This window comes from Aquarana catesbeiana, linkage group LG07, assembly GCF_042186555.1.
Source record: "Aquarana catesbeiana isolate 2022-GZ linkage group LG07, ASM4218655v1, whole genome shotgun sequence".
Taxonomy (NCBI): Eukaryota; Metazoa; Chordata; class Amphibia; order Anura; family Ranidae; genus Aquarana; species Aquarana catesbeiana.
The window spans coordinates 199,525,828-199,551,330 of NC_133330.1; the positions used below are offsets into that span (position 1 = coordinate 199,525,828).

The 25,503-nt window shown below is 42.6% G+C and overlaps 1 protein-coding gene across 6 annotated transcripts in view; it reads left to right on the top strand.

The window, feature by feature from the left end:
• Positions 1–25,503, top strand: part of DENND1B (DENN domain containing 1B) — a 422,418-nt gene that overhangs the window by 249,861 nt on the left and 147,054 nt on the right. For all 6 annotated transcript variants that reach the window (XR_012235321.1, XM_073592973.1, XM_073592974.1 and 3 more), the window contains one exon: positions 18,128–18,228. Coding sequence is in view for 5 of the 6 variants with exons in the window: in XM_073592973.1 (XP_073449074.1) it covers positions 18,128–18,228 (101 nt within the window). In the remaining variant the exon portion in view is untranslated. The remainder of the gene's footprint in view (positions 1–18,127; positions 18,229–25,503) is intronic.

Sequence of the window (25,503 nt, forward strand, 5' to 3'; positions counted from 1 at the left end):
CGAGGTGGATGGCCCTGCGCTGCTGGTAGTAGGCTGCTGCTCCACGCCAGAATGCCTTCTTTTCATGGGCACGCGTTCCTCTTCCTTCGATTCTGTAGCAGACCCACTGCTTGTAACGGGTTCATAGGCCGAATCAGAATCGGACTGGGACTCAGAAAGCTCCTCGTTGCTCTCATCGCTCAGGCTAAGAATCTAGTAGGCCTCCTCGCTGGTAAAATATTTTTTTGCCATACTGGTGACAGTGTTGCGATTCGTAAACTAGACAGGTGTGGCTGCACTGCTGGGTGCTGGTGAGGGCGCACTGCTGGGTGCTGGTGAGGGCGGTGCTGGTGAGGGTGCACTGCTGGGTACTGATGTGCACTATTGGGCACTGTAGTGGCACTAATGAGTTGCACTGATGGCACGGTAGTGGCACAGGTGGCACCGAATGGCACTGATTGTATTGTAGTGGCACTGATGGTACAGATGACCACTGTGGTGGCACTAGTGAGCACAGGTGGCACTGTAGTGGCACAGATGAGCACTGTAGTGGCACTCGTGTGGCCCTGGTTCCACTGGTGTGGCTCTGGTGGCACAGATGACACAGTGTAGCACTGATGTAGCACTGCTGGGCACAGTTATAAATAAAGAAACTTAGTTTTGCACTCGATCACTCTCCTCTCCACTCACGCTGTATCAGTGCTTGCTGGAACTTAGACCAAGTGGAACTGGACTAAGTGATCTGAGTGATTATGAGGTGGCCTTCCAGTACCTGGGATATTGCCTGCTGTCCTGTGGAGCCAGTTTATGGTTTAATACACGCTCTTCCTGATCCTCTGTGATGGGGGATCACGGTGTTTTGGTAAGGGCGCATTCCTGTTGATATTGGTGGTGGATCTCACACAGTGTTTGAAGAGAACAATTTGTTCACTATTTATGGACTTTATTTCACCACTCACTGGTGTATGTTATATTACACGGTTTATTTATGGGTTTTTTTAATAACAAATTTATTTGTGCACCTAGTGTGTTTTATTTATTAATTTATTATTTGCCATTTAATTTACTAATTGTCAATGATTTTTGGTGTTCAACATTAATTCACTCCTTATGGTTTTTTTTTTTCCTTGTTTATTTCTCATGTGATATTTACCATATTTATCGGCGTATAACACGCACTTTTTTTCCCCTTAAAATCAGGGGAAAATCGTGGGTGCGTGTTATACGCCGATCCCCGCCGATCTCCACTGATTGTGAGGAGAGGAGCGACACACACAAAGCCGAGTGTACTTTGGCTGGACTTGGCTCCTCTCCCAGTCCCACCCCTGACTGAGCAGAGCCGAGTCTAGCCGAAGTACACTCGGCTTTGTGAATGTCAGCAGCGCTCGCTTCTCTCCTCTCGCAGTCCCACCCCTGACTGTGAGCAGAGCCGAGTCTAGCCAAAGTACACTCGGCTTTGTGAATGTCGGCAGCGCTCGCTTCTCTCCTTTCGCAGTCTCACCCCTGACTGTGAGCAGAGCCGAGTCTAGCCGAAGTACACTCTCGAAGTACACTCTCTTGTGTATCTCGATTGGCACCAATTTTAAAAGACACGAGGCTGCAAAGACACAGGGAAGGCTGCAATGACACAGGGAAGGCTGCAGATGGACACTGATAATGCTGCATTGATGGGCATTTAAATGTAAGTTTTTTTCCTTAAACTTCCCTCCTAAAAGTTTTTTTCCTAAACTTGGGGTGCGTGTTATACGCTGATAAATACGGTATTTAATCATTTATATGCATTTTTTGCACTGTTGATCAATTTCACATAGGATTGTATATTGATTTTGGATCACATTCATTATCAATCGCACATTTTTTGGTTAGTTATTTATGGGTAGCGCGATTTTTTTATTTTTTCCACTATATCTTTTGTATTGATGTTATACATATTTATTGCGGCTCCCAATCTAGTGGATGGTTGGTAATTATCTTGCCACCACTTCTTTGGTTTCCCTAGCGCGGTTTCTATATATATTTTTCTAAAATTTATTTATAATTTCTCTTCTTTTTTTTTTTTTTTTTTACTCTTAAAGCAAGCTAGTCCACTCTTCACTGTTTTTACTGATTTCCCTAGCTGTTAACCAGGTGTGAGTTGAATAGTGTGAGCTCCCCTGCGTATTATGAATCCTTGCACTGTCCACTGAGTTATGTAGGGGCTGGACGAAGGAATAACCGCGTTCAGTGGTAAATGTGTTATCAACACACCTGTAAGTGTCAGATAGCAATGATGCTTTTAATTCTGTGTAAGAGAGAGGGGTGTACCATCTACCAGAGAGGTAGGTATTTAGGGCTCTTTTGCACCAGAATAGGGTGCGTGAAACCCACGTTCTGTGCACATTCCCAGCACTGTGTTCAAAACGCACTGAGTGTGTGATCTGCTGCAGGTGTAAATATAATCCTAATGACACGCAAAACGCAGATTGCGTATGCAGTGCATTTGCCGGCACTAGTACTTTGGTACCATGTGATCCAATGCAGTGCATCTTTAAAAAGTAGTACATGCGCTACTTTTTGTGCAACCAAAATGTATCTTATGAGAATGGCACCGCACTGAGTCACACAAGAATCGCACAGGAACTTGGACAGTGTGTGAACCGGCTTTTATCCTTTTTCTTTTGTAGGTTGCAGCTGCAATATGTTCATAGAAAATAACTCTTTTTTTTTTTTTTTTTAATACACACAGAGATCCTCTAGGTTAGATGCTTCCCTCCCCAAAATCATTGTTGCTTCAGGTTTCATTTAGTGCAATTGACATAGGGAAATGTATGTTGCTCGGACTTCTCCCACTTAATCTCCTAAAGCTGGTAAATGTGGTCTCAGGCTCTTGGTAAGCGCGGGAGAGCCTGGGAACCACATGATGTGGGGAACGACCATTTAGCCCACACTGTGAAAGTAATCTGGCAGCTATGCAACCTCTGGATCACTCTTACTTCAGTTTGTGCTTAACCCTTTATTCTTTGGACATACTATGTAAGTCCAAGGAGATAAAGTAGTCAATGGGAGCCTAATAGAAATTGCCCAGCGGCAGGACATTTTACAAGAGCAAAGAGAGCCACAGTGAACTACTGGCTAATTTATTTCTGCCAGCCAAAGCAGGTATATTACAGAGTGAAGAAAAGGCATGTGCTTCTGCTAAAGCTACCAGAAAAGGGTAATTAACCATTGGGATACTGTTGCTGTATGTAAGCCAAGCTAATTGTACAAGAAAAATTCCACAGCCAAATATGTTCTGCTAGCATTCTCCACACTGTGTGGTATTACATTTTTTAATATTTTTTGCATTGATACATACTCTCATGTGGGATATTAGTGTCCAACTTCCTATGTTTTTTTTTTAGAGAAGTTTGCCTATTGACCCTAAAAATAGGCAGAAATTAACAAGTCCTTTGACAAGTGCCACTCCATAGAGGAGATTGGGGGGTCCAATCCGGTCTGCCTGAAAAACCAAAAGTGTGAAAGGGCCCTTATAGTTTTTCTATAATGGTCAGTTTTGGTGGACTTGGTTTGAATGTATATATGAAGGAAAATATAAATGAAGGCATGTGATGAAAAATGTAAAAATAAATCATACACTGAATATTGTCGTTACATGTCTTAACCCAATACAGTTTACAAAATTTTTCACTGTAGTTGTCCATTAATATACATTATTGCAAATGCACACATAATAAATAAAAAAAATATATATGTATATATATATATATATATATATATATATATATATATATATATATATATATATTTATAGTTGAAGCCCTATGATTGATACGGATATGAACAACATAGACTTGCCATAAGACTTACCATCATGACATGGACCTGAAGTGTACCCTGGCCTGATGAACGGTATGCCAAAATAAAGGGGCATACCCAAGATTAGAAATGAATATTGTGAAGAGAAATGAATTTGAGAAATGCCCTGAAAAGGGGATGGGAGGGTGGGTATCGCGCACAGGAAACCGACAAAGACCACAGGCGAGCGGGCTGGTTAAATACCCCCCGGGCTCCTCCCATAAATTCAGGCCTTCTTACTTATGGTTGAAGCCCTATGGCCGATACGGATATGAACAACATAGACTTACCATAAGACTTACAATCATAAAATGGACCTGAAGTGTGCCCTGGCCTGATGGACGGTATGCCACAATAAGGGGGCAAAAACATTTAGGTAGGGGTGTAGTTTTATTAGTTTTCAGTGTTCTTCATTGAGTAAGGTTTGGTGAATGCTTGTGCCATTTCCACCTGAGGATTGGGGATAAACCGGGCAAAGCAAGCTTCCACCTGCCTAGCGTCTTAATGACATGAACTGGGACCTCATGCCGAGATGCGGTCGAGGCTGTTCCGATACAAAAGAGTGACCGGAGTACTGACTGGGATTGAGATGTAGGTTGCGAAGAAGAATCCTCGCATGTTTGACAAACTGGCAGGAAGGGTTTGGTCGGAAAAGGTAGTAGGGGACTAGAGTTTGACTGTTCCGGTAGGAGTGACAGTAGGCAATCAAGTATGGTTACCGGGCACCAGACATTGTTTCATGGAGGTGAATGTCTACCCTGGAGCCTGATAGCTGGGTTTTAGATGAAGGATGAAATGGTAGCAAGCCAGGTGACGTCTACGCAAAAACCTGGCAGAGTTGCTGTGAGCAAACCCGCTAGGCAGCAAGAACCTGTGGCAAGCTAAGTAGATGGCCGCTTGTAAGACCAGGCTGGGGCAAAGGCCAAATGGTGAACTAGCAAGGATAGCCATGTCTTGGGAGATGGCATTTGTTATAGGCAGATGTTTTGCCTTGCTGATTGATTGTCGTTTGGATGCTGCGTAAAACAGCTGGGATCGTATGGGATGCAACTAAAGATGGTTTCTTGGGGGACTTGGTAAGGCCAGAAAGTGCTGGACACCGGCTAAGTATATTTAGGGGTATCTCTGGAGGCCATGGTCCTGTAAACCAATGGTGGCCAAAAATTGCAGCGAAGCCTGTGGAGGCTGCGGCATCTGTCGATACCTGGGGTGATAGGGGCAATATTGATGGTATAAACATTGATATACTGTTCCACGTAGTACGGAAGCCTCCCACATTGATAGGTCCGCTACTGCTGTGGTGTCTAAATATGGATCTGATTGGGGTCCTGTGTCTGGGAGAGGAAAACCAGGAGGCGTGACACAAAGATCGCCCCTAGGGGATGACCCGTATTGCAGAATTTGAGCATTTTCAAGAGAATGAAGCTGTTTCTTAGTACATCCCCGTGTATAGGTGAAGTCTTGGAGAACTGACTTGGTGGGGGTCAGCTTGTCAAGGGGGAAGCTGGCCTATAAGGAGTTGTTAGTTCAAAAAGAGGTTAATGTAGACCTTGGGTCTGTATTTGTTGAGTTTTGGAGACCGCAAGCAGAAGGACGTAATGGTTTTTAAAAACAAGTCAGGTGGTGTCTATATAGTACCTGGCTGCCAGTGCCACTAAAGATGAGTCCGCTGGGCCGTAGAGGGGCGGTAGATGGCCGTTAGGATGACTAGACTGGGGAACGTGCAAGGGTTTCTGACATGTCCCTAAAGATGGCAGTTTGTGATGGGCAAGCGTTTGTCGTTGGTTATAGACTGATGCCTCTGGATAAACATAGATGGCTCTCCAGGGTCCTGTAAGGACAGGAAATGCTGGACGCTGGCTAGGTATAGCCTGATAGTGTTGCGAAAGGAAGCCAGCTGCGTGTGGCAATACGATACCTGGTGCAGGATGGAAGACAGGCAGGAAACTGTGAGTGGCTCGTATGAAAATGCCACTGGAGACAAGTGGTCAATTAAGTGCCACTGACAATGATGTGTGCCACTGGGAATGTGCTTGCAATGATTGCAAGAAGTTATGCTAATTTGCGTGCCTTGCAATGATTGCAGGAGTTGTGCTTATATGTGTGCTTGCAATGATTGCAAGGGAATTTATGTCACTGGAGATATGTTTGTAGTGACTGTGAGAAGTTCGTATTACTGCATGTGCTTGCGGAGACTGCAAGAGTTGTGATTGAATGTGTGTTTGCCAAGTTTGCAAGCAGTTATGCTTGGATGAGTGCTTGCAAGGATTGCAAGAAGTTGTGATTGGATGCGTGCTTGTGATTACTGGGAGAAGTTGTGCTTGGATGTGTGCTTGCGATGATTGCGAGGAGTTGTGCTTGGATGTGTATGAAATTAATCCGATATGAATTGGTTGTAAGTATGAAATTAATGCTATGCGAATTGGTTGTATGAAATGAATCTGATACGAACCAGTTGTAGAGTGTATGAAATTAATCGGATATAAATCGGACTGTGGATAGTATGAAATGGATCTGGTACAAATCGTTGTGCCGCCGACGCGACTGGATTCAAATCGGGCTGTAGCGTGTATGAAATGAAACCGATGCAAATCTTTTGTGAATTGTATGTAATGAATCCTGATACGAATCGGTTGTAAAGTGTATGAAATGAAACCAACATGAACCGGATTGTGTGACTATAAGGGGAACTAGCAGTGAGGCGAAGGTTTTTAATGACTGAATCAAGACCCTGACTGAACTTCGAAGGAAGACGGGGTGTGGGGTTTTTTTTTTTTTTTTTGTGTCGAGGCGCTAGAGGTCGAACGTCCGTGGAGTCGTGTTTACGAAAATAGAAAATGCACAAAGGATTCGATATGTAGTGACTCCCGGACTTGGGGGGAATGATGGGCAACATGTGAATGATACCTGTAAGGCTAAAATGAAGGGTGCGAATCGATGCGTTGTTGGTTTAAGTGGATTTGACTCAAGCGATATAGGCACGAATCCTTATGTCGCGACTGCAATAAACGAAGAGTCGGACGACAAGCTACGAGTCGAACTGTGGAGCATGGAATGAAATGAGACCAAGCCAGCTGGGGCATACCGGAACGAACCGATGCATCGCGGATGCCATCGGATTCGAATCGGTGCGCAGTACGTGAAATGAAGGAAAATGTTTTGCCATTGAGTGAAATGAATGAAATGTTTTGCCATGACAGAGGCACGAATCGGTCATGCCGCAACTGTGACTGACAACAGACCGAACTCTAGAGCGTGTACTGAAATGAGCCAAAAAACAACTAGTGCACACCGAAACGAATTGGTGCGTCGCGGATGCAACTGGATTCGAATACGTAACAGTGAAATGAATGAAATCTTTGGCATGACAGGAGCACGAATCGGTCGTGCTGCGACTGACGACGAACCGAACTCCAGAGCATGTACTGAATGGGGCAATTTTTTTTTGTTTGTAATGTGTTTAGCGACCGGTGCATGAATTTGAAATAAAATAGAGTGAAATGTTTATGCCTTGATGGCGGCACGAATCGATGTGTCGCGACTGCGACAAACTTATGAATCGAACTGTGAGGCACGGTATGAAATGAGGCTAAATCAGCTGAGGCCTACTGGGATGAAACGATGTCTGTCGGATGCCCCTAAGATTCGATCGGGTCGCAGCATGTGACAATGAAATGAATGAAATGTTTGCCTTAGAATGAAATGAATAAAACGTCTTGCCATGACAGAGGCACGAATCGCAGCTGCGACTGACAGTGAACCAGGCTCTGGAGCATGTATTGAAATGAGGCAAAAAGAAGAAACACTAATGCCCACCGGAACGATTCGGTGCATCTCGGATGCACCTGGATTCGGAACGGAGCGCGCTGCGTAACAGTTAAATGAATTAAATGTTTTGCCCTGACAGAGGCACAAAATTGTATTTTTTTTTTTGCCATGTCAGAAGTACGGATCGGTCGCATCGCAATTGCGACTGACGACCGGATTCTGGAGCATGTACTGAAATGAGGCCAAAAACAACTGGGGCACACCGGAACAAATCAGTCCATCACGGATGCGACTGGATTCGAATCGGAGCGCTGTACGTAACAGTGAAATTAATGAAATGTTTTGCCCTGACAGAGGCACAAAAAAATTTTTTTTTTTTTTTTTTTTTGCCATGACAGAAGTACAGATCGGTCACATCGCAACTGCCACTGACAACAACTGGATTCTGGAGCATATACTGAAATGAGGCCAAAAACAACTGGAACAGACCGGAACAAATCGGTGCATCGTGGATGCGACTAGATTCGAATCGGAGCGTGGTATGTGGCAGTGAATATATTTGATTGCAATGACAGAGGCACAAATCGGTCGTGTCGCTGTTGCGACTGACCACAAACCGGTCTCTGGAACATGTACTGAAATGGGGCTAAAATACCTGGGGCACGGCGGTACGAATTGGTGCATCTTGAGTGCGACCAGATTCGTATCGGAACGTGATACATGACAGTGAAATGATGTGCCATGACAGAGACATAAATCGTTGTGCCGCAACCTGCGACTGACAACGAATGTGACTCTGGAGCATGTATTGAAATGAGGCCATAAACAACTGGGGCACACCGGAACGAATCGGTGCATCGTGGATGTGACTGGATTCGAATCGGATCGAGGTACGTGAGAGTGGAATGATTGAAAAGGTTTAGCCTTGATACGGCACCGCTCGGTGTACAGAAAATTCGCAAATGACATTGATTTGTCTGTGGAGCATAAAACCGCGAGACACGCCTAAACGAAGCGGTGTCTTTGCGTCGGTGTGAGATACGTGAAAAATGAAGAAATGTTTGGTATGATAACATTGGAAGTGACTGGCAGACGCTGCGGCTATGTGTAGGGTTTTTACGAATGATATATAGATATACATGTGTTTGTGGGCTGTTTGTTTTTTTTCTACTAAAGACATTGTTACGCTGATTCATAAACAATTGCCAAATATATAGTTATTTAGGCCTGCAAACTTTTTCCTTCCTTTAGATCAGGCATTTCCAAAGTCCAACCTGCAGGCCAATCGCAGCCCACGTTCCGGTTTTAAACGGTCCGCCTGGTTATTTGGACATGTATATCTTTTGTGGCCCCCCGACGATCTCCCAGCGCCAGGACCACAAAAGATGTATATGCCTTGGAGGGGGACAGGGAGAAGGTGGGACGAGCGCCGTACACACACACAGGAGAATTTCCTGTTTACGGGCGGCCTCTGTAATAGGTAGTCCCGTCTCTGGGGCTGCCATTGGATGACTGTTCTGTCCATCAAAAGAGGTGGGACTTTCTATTAAAGAGGCCGCCGTGTAAATAGGAGATTCTCCTGTAGGTAATCTTTGGCGCTCGTGAGTGAATTCCTGGCAATGGTGCTGCATTCCTGGCAATAGTGCTGCATTCCTGGCAATGGTGAGTGCATTCCCGGCAATGGTGAGTGCATTCCCGGCAATGGTGGGTGCATTCCCGGCAATGGTGGGTGCATTCCGGGCAATGGTGAGTGCATTCCTGGCAATGGTGAGTGCATTCCTGGCAATGGTGGGTGCTGCATTACTGGCAATGGTGGGTGCTGCATTACTGGCAATGGTGGGTGCTGCATTCCTAGCATTGGTGAGGCTACATTCATGGCAATGGTGGGTCTGCAGGTGGGCACTTGTAAGGCTGCAGATGGGCACTGACTCTTATTTTGCTTCACAGCTCTTTATTTCAAATTTAATTTTTTTTCCTGAAACTTCCCTCAAAGTGAAGGTGCATGTTATACGCAAATAAATACGGTATATCCAAATAACACACCCAAGCTCATCTCTTTACTCACAGCCACAAAGGCAAGAGAATTCTTGTTGGGCAGTGTATTAGTGCTCGAACGAACACACTTAGACCGAATTTTAATGGTTCAAAGAATGTCAGGCAAAATGGTCGGCCCTCACGCATGTTCACTTCATCAAATCTGGCCCTCTTTGAAAAAAGTTAGGACACCCCTGCTTTAGATGAACCCTCAAAATAAAATAAAGGCCCTCTGCTTTTAAATCCTGCATTACCTCTTGAGCAATTTAAAAACAGCAAACGTTTAGAGATGAACCTTTTTTTATTGAAATAAATATCAAATGCATTAAAAATAAATAAAACTTTGAAGAGCTGCAGCTTTAGCTCTTGTACACTCTGACACACAAACACCCTGGACAGATACACAACACAAGAATGAATCATGGTTATACAACAAGGCATCAGCTCCCCTCTCCCTGTCTTGGAGCCATCAATGAGCCAGATCCCTGTTTTGTAGCCACGTTGGTGCCTCTTTGGCTTATTCAAGCGTAGTCACTCCTGTCATATGCTTGTATGATTGCTCCCCCTCAGCATGCATCCCATAACCAGCCAAACGAGGCTTTACATGGCTGGTCTGCGCCTGACACAGGACTCGCTCTAGTGCAGCTGGTGATGTGTTAACTAGAGTGTGTCTGATAATGCAGACGACTACATGTTCCTGGTGTGCTCTTGTCTCTGAATGGGAAGGCGATAACCCAGTATCTTGTAACTGTATATTGCTTTGTATCAACTCTGTGTCCTTAAAGATATATTCTGCCGTCCAGAAAAATAAATGAAAAATTCTACTGTCTTGGTTGTTAATCTGCTTAAAGCATATAAGCACCAGCTGTACTGGAAAAATATAGAAAGACAGGGAGAAGGAGAACTGGTGAGAGATGGGCAGCAAAGACAAATTCCATGGCTCTGCTATGGTTGGTTGGAGTAACCCCCAAAAATGTACCTAATTATTGCCTTTCCAGACCTTTTTCTAAAAATGCTAGTTGCCTGGCAGTTATGCTCACCCTCTGGCTTAAATACTTTATTGGTTACTGACCCAGAACATATGCAAATTCATTTTTGTTTGCACATCAAGATTCATGGTCTACCCATCACCTGCCCATGATTGATGGGTAGATCGTGGTCGATAGGTTGTCAAGCCCCGTATTAGGGTGTGCCCAGGCACATCTGGCACACCCTGTGTGCACACCTGTGGGTGACCCAGAAGGGAAGTACAGCCAAAAAATGCTTTGACCATACTTCTCATTACCCCATAAAAAAAACCTTTTACTGTAGAAGAATAGAGTGCACACTTGTCAACCATTTGTGATACATATGGCAAGGTGTAGCAGGTCTGTGGTACTTCAGGAATTAACATTTGTATGGTATTTCTATACAGACATAGAAATAGCTGTATTATCTTAGGCCCCAAGGATATGGCGGCAGTAACCTCTCCCTGATAGTTCTTGATGTTTGCCGTCTCCCTGTGATAGCTGGAACATTTGCTAAGGCACCAGAACCTAAACGTCTCCCTTCAGCTTTCAGCACCTTTTTCCTACGTATGCTTGCTGTCCACATGTGTGTTTTTAAGATATTTCTTTAGTTGAGCTGGGACTGACTGCCTCCAGTCCAGATAATTGCCAGGCTGCAGCCAGCTCTGAAATTGCTCTACTTGTTATCTGCAAAGATTAAGAAAACAATAAAGTCAGTGTGCAGTGTATCTTCTACCAGGTGCTGTACTCTTCATACTGTAATGCTCCAGTAGGTTCTATTTGCTACATTACCACGTATGTTGGTCTTCTCTTCAGTATAGGTGGTAAATACCACCACTCCAGCTATCTACCTTTCTCTGAGATACACGCACAACAAATAGCTGGTTAAATTATATGCGGCCTGATATGACTAGTGACTAATTCTTACAACCTACAACATAAATCTGTTAGATGTTACTATCATATTCTGTCTGGATTTCCTGTATACATATTTCTCAAAACCAACCCTTGAGAACTTCTAATTGGTCATATTTTTTTTATTTTCCACTGTCCTGCGCTGGTTTATTATTCTATTATTGGATTGTTAGTTATCACAGCCATTCTCACTGAAGGATAACTTAAAAACATTATTTGTTAATGGTCCCTGAGGATGGGGTTACAGTGGATCTTTCAGTAACTATATAAGTCAACATGAATAATTTTTCATCATGTACAGAAAAGCTGCACCTTTATCATGACAACCTTAAAGTGGAACTTTACCCATAACAACTTGATTAAAAAATCATGTTCTTTAGCAAGGAACATACATCCGAAATTAATAATTATTCTACCAAAATTAGTATGTGCTGTAAATTGCCTCCAACATTGCTCCAGTTCCTTCTGGCTGGAGGCTTCCATTTTGCTGAAGTCCAGAGCCCCTGAGCAGCAGTAAAGCAAAACTAAACCCGTCAATATAGTGTTTTCAAAAAACAGTTATATTCCTGGAATGCCAAGACTGCGAACTGTCACATTTGCTTTTGTCCTCAACTAAACTGTCAAACCGTCAAATGGCTGGTGTCATAACTGATCACATGTGCAGCACCGTGGCAGTTGCAGATCACACAGAAGAAGCTTCCTTGGCTGTAAAGGATAGGAGGGCTTAATTCTGCTTTAAGACTGTCAGCAGATTAGCCTCTACAAATTTAGCAGTGCCTAAAAATAGAGAGTAATTTAGCATGTGCAGAGCAGGGTGAGACAGTATATTACTGGATTTTAACCACTTAAGGACCGAGCCTCTTTTTGCGATTTGATGTTTACAAGTTAAAAACTGTTTTTTTTGCTACAAAATTACTTAGAACCCCCAAACATTATACTTTTTTTTTCCTGACACCCTAGAGAATAAAATGGCGGTCACTGCAATACTTACTGTCACATTGTATTTGCGCAGCGGTCTTACAAGCGCACTTTTTTGGGAAAAAATGCACTTTTTTGGATTAAAAAAATAAGACAACATTAAAGTTAGCCCATTTTTTTTTTTATATTGTGAAAGATAATGTTACGCCGTGTAAATTGATACCCAATATGTCACGCTTCAAAATTGCACCCGCTCGTGGAAATGCGACAAACTTTTACCCTTAAAAATCTCCATAGGCGACGTTTAAAAAATTCTACAGGTTGCATGTTTTGAGTTACAGAGGAGGTCTAGGGCTAGAATTCTTGCTCTCTCTTTACCGATCGCAGCGATACCTCACATGTGTGGTTTGAACACCGTTTTCATATGCAGGCGCTACTCATGTATGTGTTTGCTTCTGCACGCGAGCTCGGCGGGACGGGGCATGTTTAAAATTTTTTTTTTCTTATTTATTTTACCTGTTATTTTTTATTTTTACACTTATTTAAAAAAAAAAAAAAATTGTGTCGCTTTTATTCCTATTACAAGGAATGTAAACATCCCTTGTAATAGAAAACAAAATAACAGGACCTCTTAAATATGAGATCTGGGGTCAAAAAGACCTCAGATCTCATATTTACACTAAAATGCAATAAAAAAAATATATATAATTTTGTCATTTGAAAAAAAAAATGGCCCTTTAAGAGCTATGGGTGAAAGTGACATTTGGTGACGCTTCTGCCCTGCAATGGTATGGAGACCGGTGGGGGCCATCTTCCCCTCACTCGTCTCTATACCCAGGAAGGAGAAGCATACGATCGCCTCCATCGCTACCGACGGCTCTGGTAAGTGCTGAAGGCTGCACCAGAATGCGGCAGGAGGGGGGGCCCTTTCATGCCGCCGATAAGTGATCTTGCGGTGAATCTGCCGCAGAGACCACTATTATCGGAATCCGGACTGCCCGCTGAAGAAGAGTATACCAGGGTTATGGCAGCTAGCAATAAAAATATATACATCATTTGCTGAAGTTTGGAAGTTAAAATAAAACCCAATGTACCACCATAGAGTTTTCATGGTGGGGTTGATTTACTAAAAATGGAGAGTGCAAAATCTTGTGTACCTGTGCATTGTAGCCAATCAGCTTCTAACTTCAGCTTGTTCAATTAGGCTTTAACAAAGAAATCTGGAAGCTGATTGGTTTCTATGCAGAGCTGCGCCAGATTTTGCACTCTCCAGTTTTAGTAAATCAACCCCACTGTCCTCTTAGGTGTGGCAGTGCTGTCTGGTGGAATTAAACACACAGAACATAATCATATGTTTATTTTATCTATTGCTTCAAACTCTGTTGAATATTTTTTGCTTTGAGCTCAATTGTTACATTTTAAAAAATGTTATTTAATTGAGACTACTTTCCTGAGCTTTCGACGTGTGTGAAACATGGTTGCCAGATTCTTTCTTCTGTGATAGGCAGTGATGCAGAACTTATCATAAGCTGACACGTATCATTATATTTGCATGTGTGACTGTAGTTGCTTATTGACCTTTTTTGTTGTACATTCATGTATTTTCCCGTATTTAAAATGTCTTAGGCTTCTCCCGAATATTTGTTTTATAAAGTCACCTTTGATCTGTGGTTTCTAATAAAAACATCTAAGTCTGTACAGAACACCACAGGAAGAATGCTCCCATTCTTTCACCTAGTCATTACTGTGGCTATGTAGTCCCATGGGAGACCACATACCTCTGTAAATTTGCACACCTGAGAGGTCCAGGACCTCTCTCCCACTGCTGCATTTGCTTCTCAAGATAGATCTCTGCAAATATGATGGTGGAGAACTCGTTGTACTCAAGCTAGAGGAAAGCAATGTAGTAGAAAGCAAACAAACTAGTTATTGTATTTATTTATTTATTTTTTTGCAATCGTACTATAGTGTTATAAATGCTAGTTTGTCTAACAAGTGATTGATGTTATACTGTCACCACAAGACAGCTGTATGGGCAGTGGTGACAGTGTGTGACAGAGAGCAGTCTTATCCCAAGAGAGCGTTCTGCAAGATAGACTTAGCTCCTGTTATCACGACCCTTTCCAGATGCTCCCTACCGCCTCCTGGTTCTCCCTCGTTTACCAATCAGTCCTAACGAGCTCTCTGGGGAGCATTCAGGGCTTGCTGCTAGCCACATTTAGTAGGGTTAAATGAACTTGGGTAGCCAGGGCTCTGACTCCCATAACTGGCCCAATTATCCGTGTTCTGTAACGATCAGGATCCATACGGCACATCAGAGGAATCGGTATGTGCTGTGGTACCAGTGTTTCATAACATACATTGAACAGTCATCACACAATAACGTAATCTTATGTACTTCATATGCATTTAGCCATTTTTGGAATGTTTAATACATCAAATTATCTGTAGCAAATAATAAAAATGCAAAGATCAAAATAAGAAATAATCATCCCAGCATTAACAGCGCTAAAAAATAACTAGGAGAACTTGGTGCAATTAAAGAACAAACAAATTCCACACACAAATATTAATTCATATGTAACAGAGTCCAAAAAAAAAGTCCTTAGGAAAGATGAGGTGCTCTGTGACCCCTCAGAATCTTAGGGAAGCCTCAAAGCCTGAATACCATCAACGAAAGACACCTCGTGCTCAAGCGGCCCCCGTTGGTAATGCACTCTACCACAAAGGAGATATAAAATTGCCTTGTATCTCCAAACACTATTAGGTGGGCTACTATCCTGGAATTGAATCCTTCATGGAGCAACACCAATGAGAAAGGCTAAAACCTAATGCCTCCTTATAGTGTGGGATAAGCTCCTGTCCTTGATTTATAATGATTGTTAGGTTGGCTCTTCTGCTGCCAGTTCCAGCAGTGTCTTCTCTCTACTTCTTCCCGACTCACCTCTAACCTGGAACTTCCTTTCCTTGTACTCCTTCATCCCTTATATTAAATTATCTGTAGCGTTCAACTAATTGTCATGTTTTTTTTTTTTTTAGCTTACAGATTTGACACCATTTTTGATAATGTGCTTTTCAATTTTTCTGTTATTTGGTAATGCCTACGAATCTCAGAAGGATGCTTCAAGGGTGCTACTAGAACCAAAGAATCATTTTTACACTAAGTGGCACTTTCACCAAACATTCACTGGTGGTGAATCAATCACTCATTTAAAGCGCATGCACCTAGAATATTCAACTGCAGAGAATGTTTGGTGAATATGAGATTCACTGCTTTGTTAATTTAACTCTAGGTGAGGGTTAAACCTTTATTCAGAGTACTAATTAAAGCCTGGAGTGTGTTCAGACTATGTCACATTGGCCAAATACTTTACGTGATTAAACTGTTTAGGGGCATGTTTTGTGATCTTGGTACAGACAGTCTGGGCCATTTATAAAACCTAGAAAAAATGGAGAATGAGGTGCAACCAGATAGCTCGTATATGTCACTTATCTTGTATATAGGTCTAAAAGTGAAATTGTTTGGTTTTTTACTGAAATCTTCTTTACTCACTTTTTCCGGCTATATTTCCACCATATCCAGTGCTCAGCCAAGTTCCAGTTTCTGTAATCAAAGCTGTTTCCTGGTCTCACTAATTTTTCTGTTAAATATTAATCATCCTAATATATTTATGCTTCAAAAAAATTGTAATCGCTGAATTATGAATGATAAAACCATTATATATTTTTTACATACATTTCCAAATAACCTGAAAAGATTATTAAATATATATATATTTGTTTAATGAATGGTGTGGGTGCTTATAATGTAAGTGCATATCTGGTCAAATTCTATATTGTTTTAGATAATGGAGAAGGTTTAGAAGTCCTGCTAAGTTTTTACTGTTAGATTCTGTAAAAGATTATTCCACTCACTTACTGTTCCAGTGACAGCATATTCACCAAACAGAAAGTAACAACACAGACAACAATAAAGATGTGTATACTTAAAGCGGGGTTTCACTGTCTCCACATATTTTTTTTTTTGGGGCAAAATGACAATGTTTAATATATATAAATATTGAACTTACTCGTTCCGGTTTTAGAGCTTACTGCTCTCCGTTTTCTCCAATAAAAAAAAGTTATAAAATTTCCTGCTGCCGGTTTTCATCTTGCCTGTGGGCATGTGAAGCCCACAGGCATCCTCTTCCGGGATATGGTGCTGCTGATCGACCAGCATGCACCGCCCGTTCTATCCCCAATCTCGCGCATGCGCAGTAAACAGAAATCTTAGCGCCATCAATGTCTGTTGAAATCACGCGAGATTTCACGGTGGGTCTCCGCAGTGACTCCTGGGATGAATGACACGAGATCCCAGGAGACAGTGCGGCGATCATAGGAAATGACGTGGATACCCGCAAAATCCCTGCCCACAGCCGCAGGGACCGAAGACAGGCCGGGCCACTTATCTTAAGGTAGGAAAGAAAAAAAAAAACTGATGTCCATATAGCACTCGGTGCTATATTTAGAAGCCATGGAGCGAAAGTGTAAAAAATGAGTGAAGATCCGCTTTAACAATGTAAGCCTGCTCCAGTGCGGTCATGTGATCCCCTGACTGCACAGGAGACTGCAGCAACTGCACAGAATAGGAGAGAATGCTCAACAACAGCTAGGTAAACCTGGATATATAACATGAAAGTACAATCGGGGTGCCCAGCCTACAAGGCCAGAACTTCTGACTTTAATTCTACTTTTGCTTAGGCCCAATAGGCCATTGCTGCTATGTAAAAAGTCCTGTAGTACAAATCGGGTGTTCTGGGAACACAAGCTGCTTAGTCTCAGCAGCAAGACATTCTAACTCTACACATAAAAAACTCTCATCTTTTTTATGCACATGCCTTATTTAGAAATAATTTATGCATACCTCTACTTTTAGTGATCAAATGGTATCATCATCTACCTAGAGATGAGGTGGATAGTTGAATTTATTTTTTTACTTTTGAGTGCTGGCATTGTTAGGTTATTGATTAGGTGTACAGGCAATAATTTTACTGCTTACCTGGTATTACCTGGAATTTGTATTTTTTTTTTGTATACTAGTAATGGCGGTGATCAGCGACTTCTAGTGGGACTGTGATAGTGCAGCTGCCAATCTGACACTAACTGACGAAGGGGGAGACTGACTGCCACTAGCATCACCAGTGACACTAATACAGTAACCAGTGCTAATAATATAGACTGTCACTGTATTAATGACACTGGCTGGGAAGGGGTTAACATCTAGGACAATCAAGGGGTTAAATGTGTGCCTAACAATGTTTAGTGTGTGTACTTTGTGCTTCTTTTACTAAGCAATGCTTTGCAGGGAGAAAAAAACCTGCATTTTGCAGTTGTCTGTAGAGAGACCTGTGTTGTTTATCAACACAGGGCTCTCTTCTGTCATTCACTCAGCGGCTGCCAGCCATAAATCATTGGCCAGGACCCACTGATTGGCTTGTGCTGCAGCGAATGACAACACAGTCTTTGGGGTCCGCGCACATTTGCCCAAGCAGACCCGAAGAAGGCTGCGACATATAGGTACGCAATTCTGCCTGTACGAGCATTTAATTATTCTGAAAGCTTTATGTTGCAATATTTTCCACTGCAGTGTTTGTTTATATATCCATGTAATGCGCCTTTCATTTCTTTTGCAGTTAACAGCCTGTGTTCACGCTTCTGCTTCCCTGCTGTACCCCATGTACTGGCAGCACATTTACATCCCAGTTCTTCCTCCACACCTCCTGGACTATTGCTGGTGAGTATTATATTAATTAGAAATGACTGCCAAAAAACTTAGCACTCTTTTATTGACTTTTACTCAAGCTAATGTCTATGTAAAGTTTGTATAAAGAAGAAATCTGACAGAGAATACTATCTATGGGTGTGCCACATCCCAATAAATTATGGAAGAGAAAAGGAGAAATCCCCTGAAGTGGCACTTTAGAGGCACCACTACAATAAAGATGAAGTGTATATGAAAAATATATAATTTTATTTACAAAGAAAATAGCATATCAAATATATGTATGTGTGTGTATATATATATATATATATGTATGTATGTATGTATGTGTATATATATATATATATATATATATATATATATATATATATATTGTAATTTATGTATATTTGTGTTAGTATCATATGTATTTATTTTTTGATATGCTATTTTCTTTGTAAATAAAATTATATATTTTTCATATACACTTTATCTTTGTTGTAGTGGTGCCTCTAAAGTCCCACTTCAGGGGATTTCTCCTTTTCTCTTCTATGTAAAGTTTGTATGTTCTCCCTGTTCACATAGGATGTGTTTTCAGATTACCAGTTTCTTTTCACAACTGAATATATACGGCTGAAGTCATTGGCCTCCAAATAAATTAATCCTAAAGTGTGTGCTTTTATAGCTGTAGAAATTTTTTGGGCGGAAATGACTGCGCTAAACCAATCATGTGCAAAGCTGCTAACACTAAAACAAAGTCAAATAAATATATGGAAACAAAGTGTAGCGCTATAAAACCATCAAAGAAACAGTATAATACAGTGCATTAAAAATGTGAAAAGCAAAGAATAATGATGTATACTGAAAAACTGATATTAATACAGTCCAGTGACTATAAACTAGTGAAACCATGAATTCACCACCGTAGTGAGCTTAATAAAGAAAATGTCCATAAGTGTGAAGGACTTGGGATCCACTCTTGAGGTGAAAATGGAAAAAAAGTGGCTGACCGTTGGAACGCCAAAGATAGTATATCTTCCACCAAGGAAATGTAATATGTACTCTTACCAGACGGGGTGGACTCACATGCCAGCGGCAGTGAGTCAATCGCGCTTAATTTGGCCAAAGCCTGGGAGTCCAACGCTGAACGGGACTTGGATGGAACTGGAACTCAGTTGGAAGTCAATCCAGACGTGGATGATGGGTGAAAAAAAAAGCTCTCACCAGGACCAGCATAAAAATGGTAAAAAACAGAAAGGCTCCATATTGTGCAGGTCAAAAGGGGATTTATTATAAAAAGGTACAAACATTGATTCTCAGATGTGTACAGCAATGTGATCACAAAGTTAAAAAGCAATGTGGGGAGCAACACATTCAATCCCGATGCGTTTAGTTCCAATGGACTTCAACTGGGGCATATCTTAGCTCCCGCACATTGCCCATATTTATAAAGTATCTAAGTAGTCTGGTAATTGAGAGTGAAAAGGCATGGTTCCGCCCACGATGACAAGACCGGAAAGCGTGGCCGCCAGCGTGAGTTGCACGCCTCATTCTGAAAACGAATTGGCGGAAGCAAACATCTATATCACTCCATATAAGTCTTCTGAGCCGTGCCCACAAAGGGGGCATATCACCGCCATCACGCAGTGACGTGAACATGACGGTGACACCGTGTCCTCCTGCGAGATCTGCCCAGGATCCCACAGGTCCGTCCATCATGTGACTCGCCACTGAGCGTCATTGCTGTCATGGCCCAATGACGTAATTGCGTCATCAAATCAATGCACTCCTGAACTGAATTGAATGTCTCTCATTAGAGTTCCGGAGCGCATTGATTTGATGACGTAATTACGTCATCGCACCATGGCAGCAATGACGCTCATGCACTCTGTGGCGAGTCACATGACGGATGGACCTATTGGATCCTGGGCAGATCTCGCAGGAGGACACGGCGTCACCGTCATGTTCACGTCACTGCGTGATGGCGGTGATACGCCCCCTTTGTGGGCGCAGCTCAGAAGTCTTATATGGAGTGATATAGATGTTTGCTTCCGCATTCGTTTTCAGAGTGAGGCGTGCAACTCACTCTGGGGCAGAGATTGATACTAGCCACTTGCCGACCATAATACTTGCGGTTTGCAAGTGGCTAACTGGGATTATGGCTGAAGATAGCCATAACCCCCGAATTGTTTTTTTTTACTGCCGGCAGCTGGCTTTCTCTTGAAAGCATTCTGAGCAGCTCATGAGCCACTGGAATGCTTTTAGAAGTGGCGGGAAGAGATGCTCCTCCTCCCCCCTCCTCGCAGCACTTGTTGGTGTCTCTCGGGCTTACCTTTTTCTGCCATCTCGCCCAAGAAACGATACAACAGTGCTGCTGGCTGGTCACAGTGGCAATAAAAGACTAGATAGTCTTTGATCGCCTCTATGGCATTGGGGGACTGGAGCGACGTTATGACGTCACTTCCGGGTCCAGGGTGGAAGTAAACAATTTTTTTTTCTTTAAAGCAAAAGATCAAACAATTTTTTTTTTAAATTCTTTTGCTTTTAACCACTTCCAGATCTGCCCACCGTGGATATATGTCGCTACTTTATGGGATCACTTTTATGGGCGACGGGAGAAGTGCCCCTCCTCTCCTGCCACGTCCCGGTGGTCTCCACCGCTTACCGGACCCATCGGCAACGGCGGAAACAATACGATCCCCGGGATGGATGTGCAGGAAGTCGAGTGAGGGCAAGATGGCCCCCACTCGATTCTATGCCCTTGGAGGACCGGAGCGACATCAAATGTCACTTCCGCCCTCCGGCCTTGAAGAGAATTTTTTTTTTTTTAATTGTTTTGAAGTGTAAATGTAAGATCTGAGGCCTTTTTGACCCCAGATCTCACATTAAAGAGGCCCTGTCATGTTTTTTTTCTATTACAAGGGATGTTTACATTCCTTGTAATAGGAATAAAAATGAGCCAAATTTTTTTTTTTTTATAAAGGAACAGTGTAAAACTAAAAAGTTACATAAATAAGAGAAACAATTAAAAAAAATTTTTTTTTTAAAGCGTCCCGTCCCTCCGAGCTCACGCAGAAGCAAACGTATACTCGAGTCACGCTCACATATGTAAACGGTGTTCAAACCACACATGTGAGGTATCGCCACGATCGTTAGAGAGAGAGCAATAATTCTAATACCAATACCTTCTCTTTAATGAAAAACTGGTAACCTGTAGAAATTTTTAAACATCGCCTGTGGAGATTTTTAAGTGCCAAAGTTTGTCGCCGTTCCACGAACATGGAATTCTATAGTGTGAACATCTTTCACACTATAGAAAAAATTGGGCTAACTTTACTGTTTTTTCTTATTTTTAAAATTCAATAAAGTGTATTTTTTCCAAAAAAAATTAAGTTTGTAAGACCGCTGCGCAAATACAGTGTGACATAAAGTATTGCGACAATCTCCATTTTATTCTCTAGGATGTCTGCTAAAAAATATATATAATGTCCTTCACCCTTCACCTTGACCTTCACTGCCTTTTTCATGCGTTTCCTGTACATGTACAGAGCCACGCAGAAATTCAACAGATCCATTCTAGATCTAAAAGAATCTAAATCAGTTCCTGAAGATCCGCTCCTTTCTATGGAGTCGATCAAGTCAGTAGTTTCTATCCTGCAAGGAGGAAAACTTCTGGCGCCTATCAGCATCAGGGTTGCATATCTGCATGTCCGTATATTTCCCGCTCACCAAAGGTTTCTGCGGTTCAAAGTAGAACAGCAGCATTTCAGTTTATAACCTTGCTCTTCAGGCTAGCTACAGCACCTCGAGTGTTCACAAAAGTGCTAGCCCCACCTGTAGCCACGTCAAGGGCACAGGGCTTAAACAGTCTTGGCATACCTAGACGATCTATTGCTAATAGACCAATCGCTGTTCGGAGTAAGGTGTACGCATTACAACCAGTTACCTGGAAAGGTCTGGGTTGCGTTCTCAACCTAGTCGTCTCCATTAAAATTGCTAAAAAAGGGCTGCAGTATTTGGGTCTGATCATAGATACAGCCCAGAAAAAGGGTCTTCTTGCCCAGGAAAAAAACAAAACAAAACACAACTCCATAAAAGAGTTGGTGTGGATGGTCAGGTCAAAAGGAGGTCCCTCCATTCGCCTTTGCATGAGGTTGTTAGAAAGGATGGTGGCTTCATTCGAAGCAGTTCCCTTTGCCCAGTTCCATTCGAGACTGTTGCAAAACAGTATTCTATTTGCTTGGAACCAAACGATCCAAGCTTTGGACTTGCCAATGCGGCTGTTCCTAAGGGTGTCCCAAAGCCTCAATTGGTGGTTACTAAAGAATGTCCTAAAGGGTAAATCCTTCAGACCACTTATCTGGAAAGTGGTAATGACAGAAGACAACTGTCCAAGGACAGTGTTCAAGATGGGCCTTGCCCATCAACATCCTAGAGATTCGGGCAGTGCGTCTGGCTCTAAAAGCCTGGACTTCCAGGTTAAGGGATTGTCCCAACAGGATCCAATCCGTCAATGCCACAGCTGTGGCCTATATCAATCACCAAAAGGGGCACCAAGAATCTCTCAGTGCAGAGAGAAGTGAACCATATTCTAACTTGGGCAGAAAGAAATATTCCGTGCCCATGCGTGCGCACTACACGTGCCGCCAGCAGATTATTCCCAGGGAAATGGTCTATTCACCCCGACATGTTTTGGGCTGTTTGTCAAGGATGGGGGACTCCGGATGTAGATCTTCTAGCATCCAGTGCAACATAAAGTTAATCAACTTTGTGTCCACAACAAAGGATCCATTCGCATGCAGAACAGATGCGTTGGTGATGCTGTGGGATCAGCTTTTACTGATCTATGCATTTCCCTCTATTCAGTTACTGCCTCAACTTCTTTGCAGGATCAAGCTGGAAAGAAAACCGGTAATTCTGGCAGCACCAGCATGGCCCAGAAGGTCATGGTATGCAGAGGTCGTAAAGATGGCAGTGGAGGATCTGTGGTCCCTTCCACTAAGGCCAGACCTGCTCTCACAGGGGCCGATATTATATCCTACTTTACGAATGCTAAATTTAACGGCCTGGCTATTGAGTACCACATTCTGAAAAGATGTGGGATTTCCGGGGCAGTTATTTCTACTTTAATTAATGCTAGGAAGCCAGCTTCTAGAGCTATATATTATAGAGTCTGGAAAGCTTATGTTTCCTGGTGTGAATCCAAGGGTTGGCACCCTCGGAGATATATTAGAGGCAGAATTCTTGCCTTTCTACAAGTAGGCGTAGAGATGAAGTTGGCCCTGAGTACTATTAAGAGCCAAGTCTCAGCCTTATCAATTTTATTTCAAAGACCACTTGCTATGCATTCTTTAGTCGGGGGTTTCATGCAAGGAGTGATGCGGATTAATCCACCAGTTAAATCACCCTTAAGCCCTTGGGACTTGAATTTAGTTTTGTCAGTGTTACAAAAACCGCCATTCTAACCATTACAGCATATTCCCTTAGTCCTTCTGACTAGGAAGCTGATATTTTTGGTTGCTATATCCTCAGCAAGGAGGGTTTCAGAATTGGCTGCTCTTTCCTGTAAAGAGCCATATTTGATTATTCATGAGGACAGAGTGGTGCTACGCCCTCGTCCAGGTTTTTGCCAAAAGTGGTTTCAGGCTTTCATCTGAATGAAGATATTGTCCTGCCATCATTTTTTCCAAAACCATCTTCAAAGGAAGAAAAGTCACTACATTGTCTTGATGTAGTGAGAGCAGTGAAGATCTATTTAAAGAAAACTGCTAAGATTCGTAAGACTGATGTCTTATTTATTCTGCCAGAGGGTCCTAAGAAAGGACAGGCAGCGTCAAAATCCACTGTGGCTAAGTGGATTCGGCAAGTTATAATTCAAACTTATGATTTAAGGGGAAAGATTCCCCCTTTTCAAGTTAAGGCCCAGAGCGGTTGGTGCTTCTTGGGCAATGCGTCACCAGGCCTCCATGTCTCAGATCTGCAAGGCCGCAACTTGGTCTTCAGTACATACATTTACAACGTTTTATCAAGTAGATTTAAGATGGAATGAGGATATCGCCTTTGGGCGCAGTTTGCTTCAGGCAGCAGTATAATTCCTCAAGGTCTGGGAGTGCCCTACGGGTTGTGTCTCCCTCCCCTCAAGTAGCATTGCTATGGGACACCCCACCAAGTAATTACTTGAGGCTCTGTGTCCTATGATGTATGATAAAGAAAATAGGATTTTTAAAACGGCTTACCTGTAAAATCCTTTTCTTGGAGTACATCATAGGACACAGAGCTCCCGCCCCCCTGTTTTATGGGGTGAGAGTATATTACTTGCTTGGCTACAAAAACTGAGGACTCCTGGAAGGAGGAGGGGTTATATAGGGGAGTCAACCTTCTGTATTGGTTATACCAGTGTCAACACCTGAAGGTAGGCCCATAACCCACCAAGTAATTACTTGAGGCGCCGTGTCCTATGATGTACACCAAGAAAAGGATTTTACAGGTAAGCTGTTTTAAAAATCCTATTTTTTCAACTCCAGTCCTCAAGGCGCCCCAACAGGTCATGTTTTCAGGATTTCCCTCAGATGAAACGGCTGTGAAACTGATCAAATCACCTGTGCAAAATAATGGAAAGCCTGAAAACATGACCTGTTGGGGCGGCTTGAGGACTGGAGTTGAGAAACACTGCTCTAGAACTCTCTACCTTCGTCTGTCCGGCTATCTCCTAGTCTGGCTGCCTTCAGGCGATCCCTTATCCTCATCTCTTCAGGGAAGCCTATCACATCTCCAAATAACTGAACTTTTATCACATCCATCTTCTCATTCCCCACAGGTAAAACCTCTTGTACCACTTGCCCCACCCTATTAGATTGTAAGCGCTTATGAGCAGGGCCCTCTTAATCCTCTTGTATTTTATTGTATTATAATAGCACTGTCTCTTTACATTTTAAAGCACTGCACAAACTGTTGGCGCTATATAAATCCTGTATAATAGTAATAAGTGGGAGTGGGTACTTGCCAAAACCAAAAAATATTCGCAATATTGTAGACGAGAAGGGAGGAGGAAGAGGAAGAGCAGACCTTCCTCTTTTGGGTGAAAGGGGAAACAAGACCAGGTAAATTCAATACCATGGTTATTAACTTTCTTTCACTTCAGGTGTCCAGAATTTCAGGATTACAAAAAAAGCCAGTAGTTCAAATAAAACCCTTTCAAAGCCTGACTGGCTTTGGGGGTGATTTAATAAAACTGGAGCGCTCAGAATCTGGTGCAGCTGTTCATGGTAGCCAATCAGCTTCTAACTTAGCTTGTTCAGTTAAAGTATC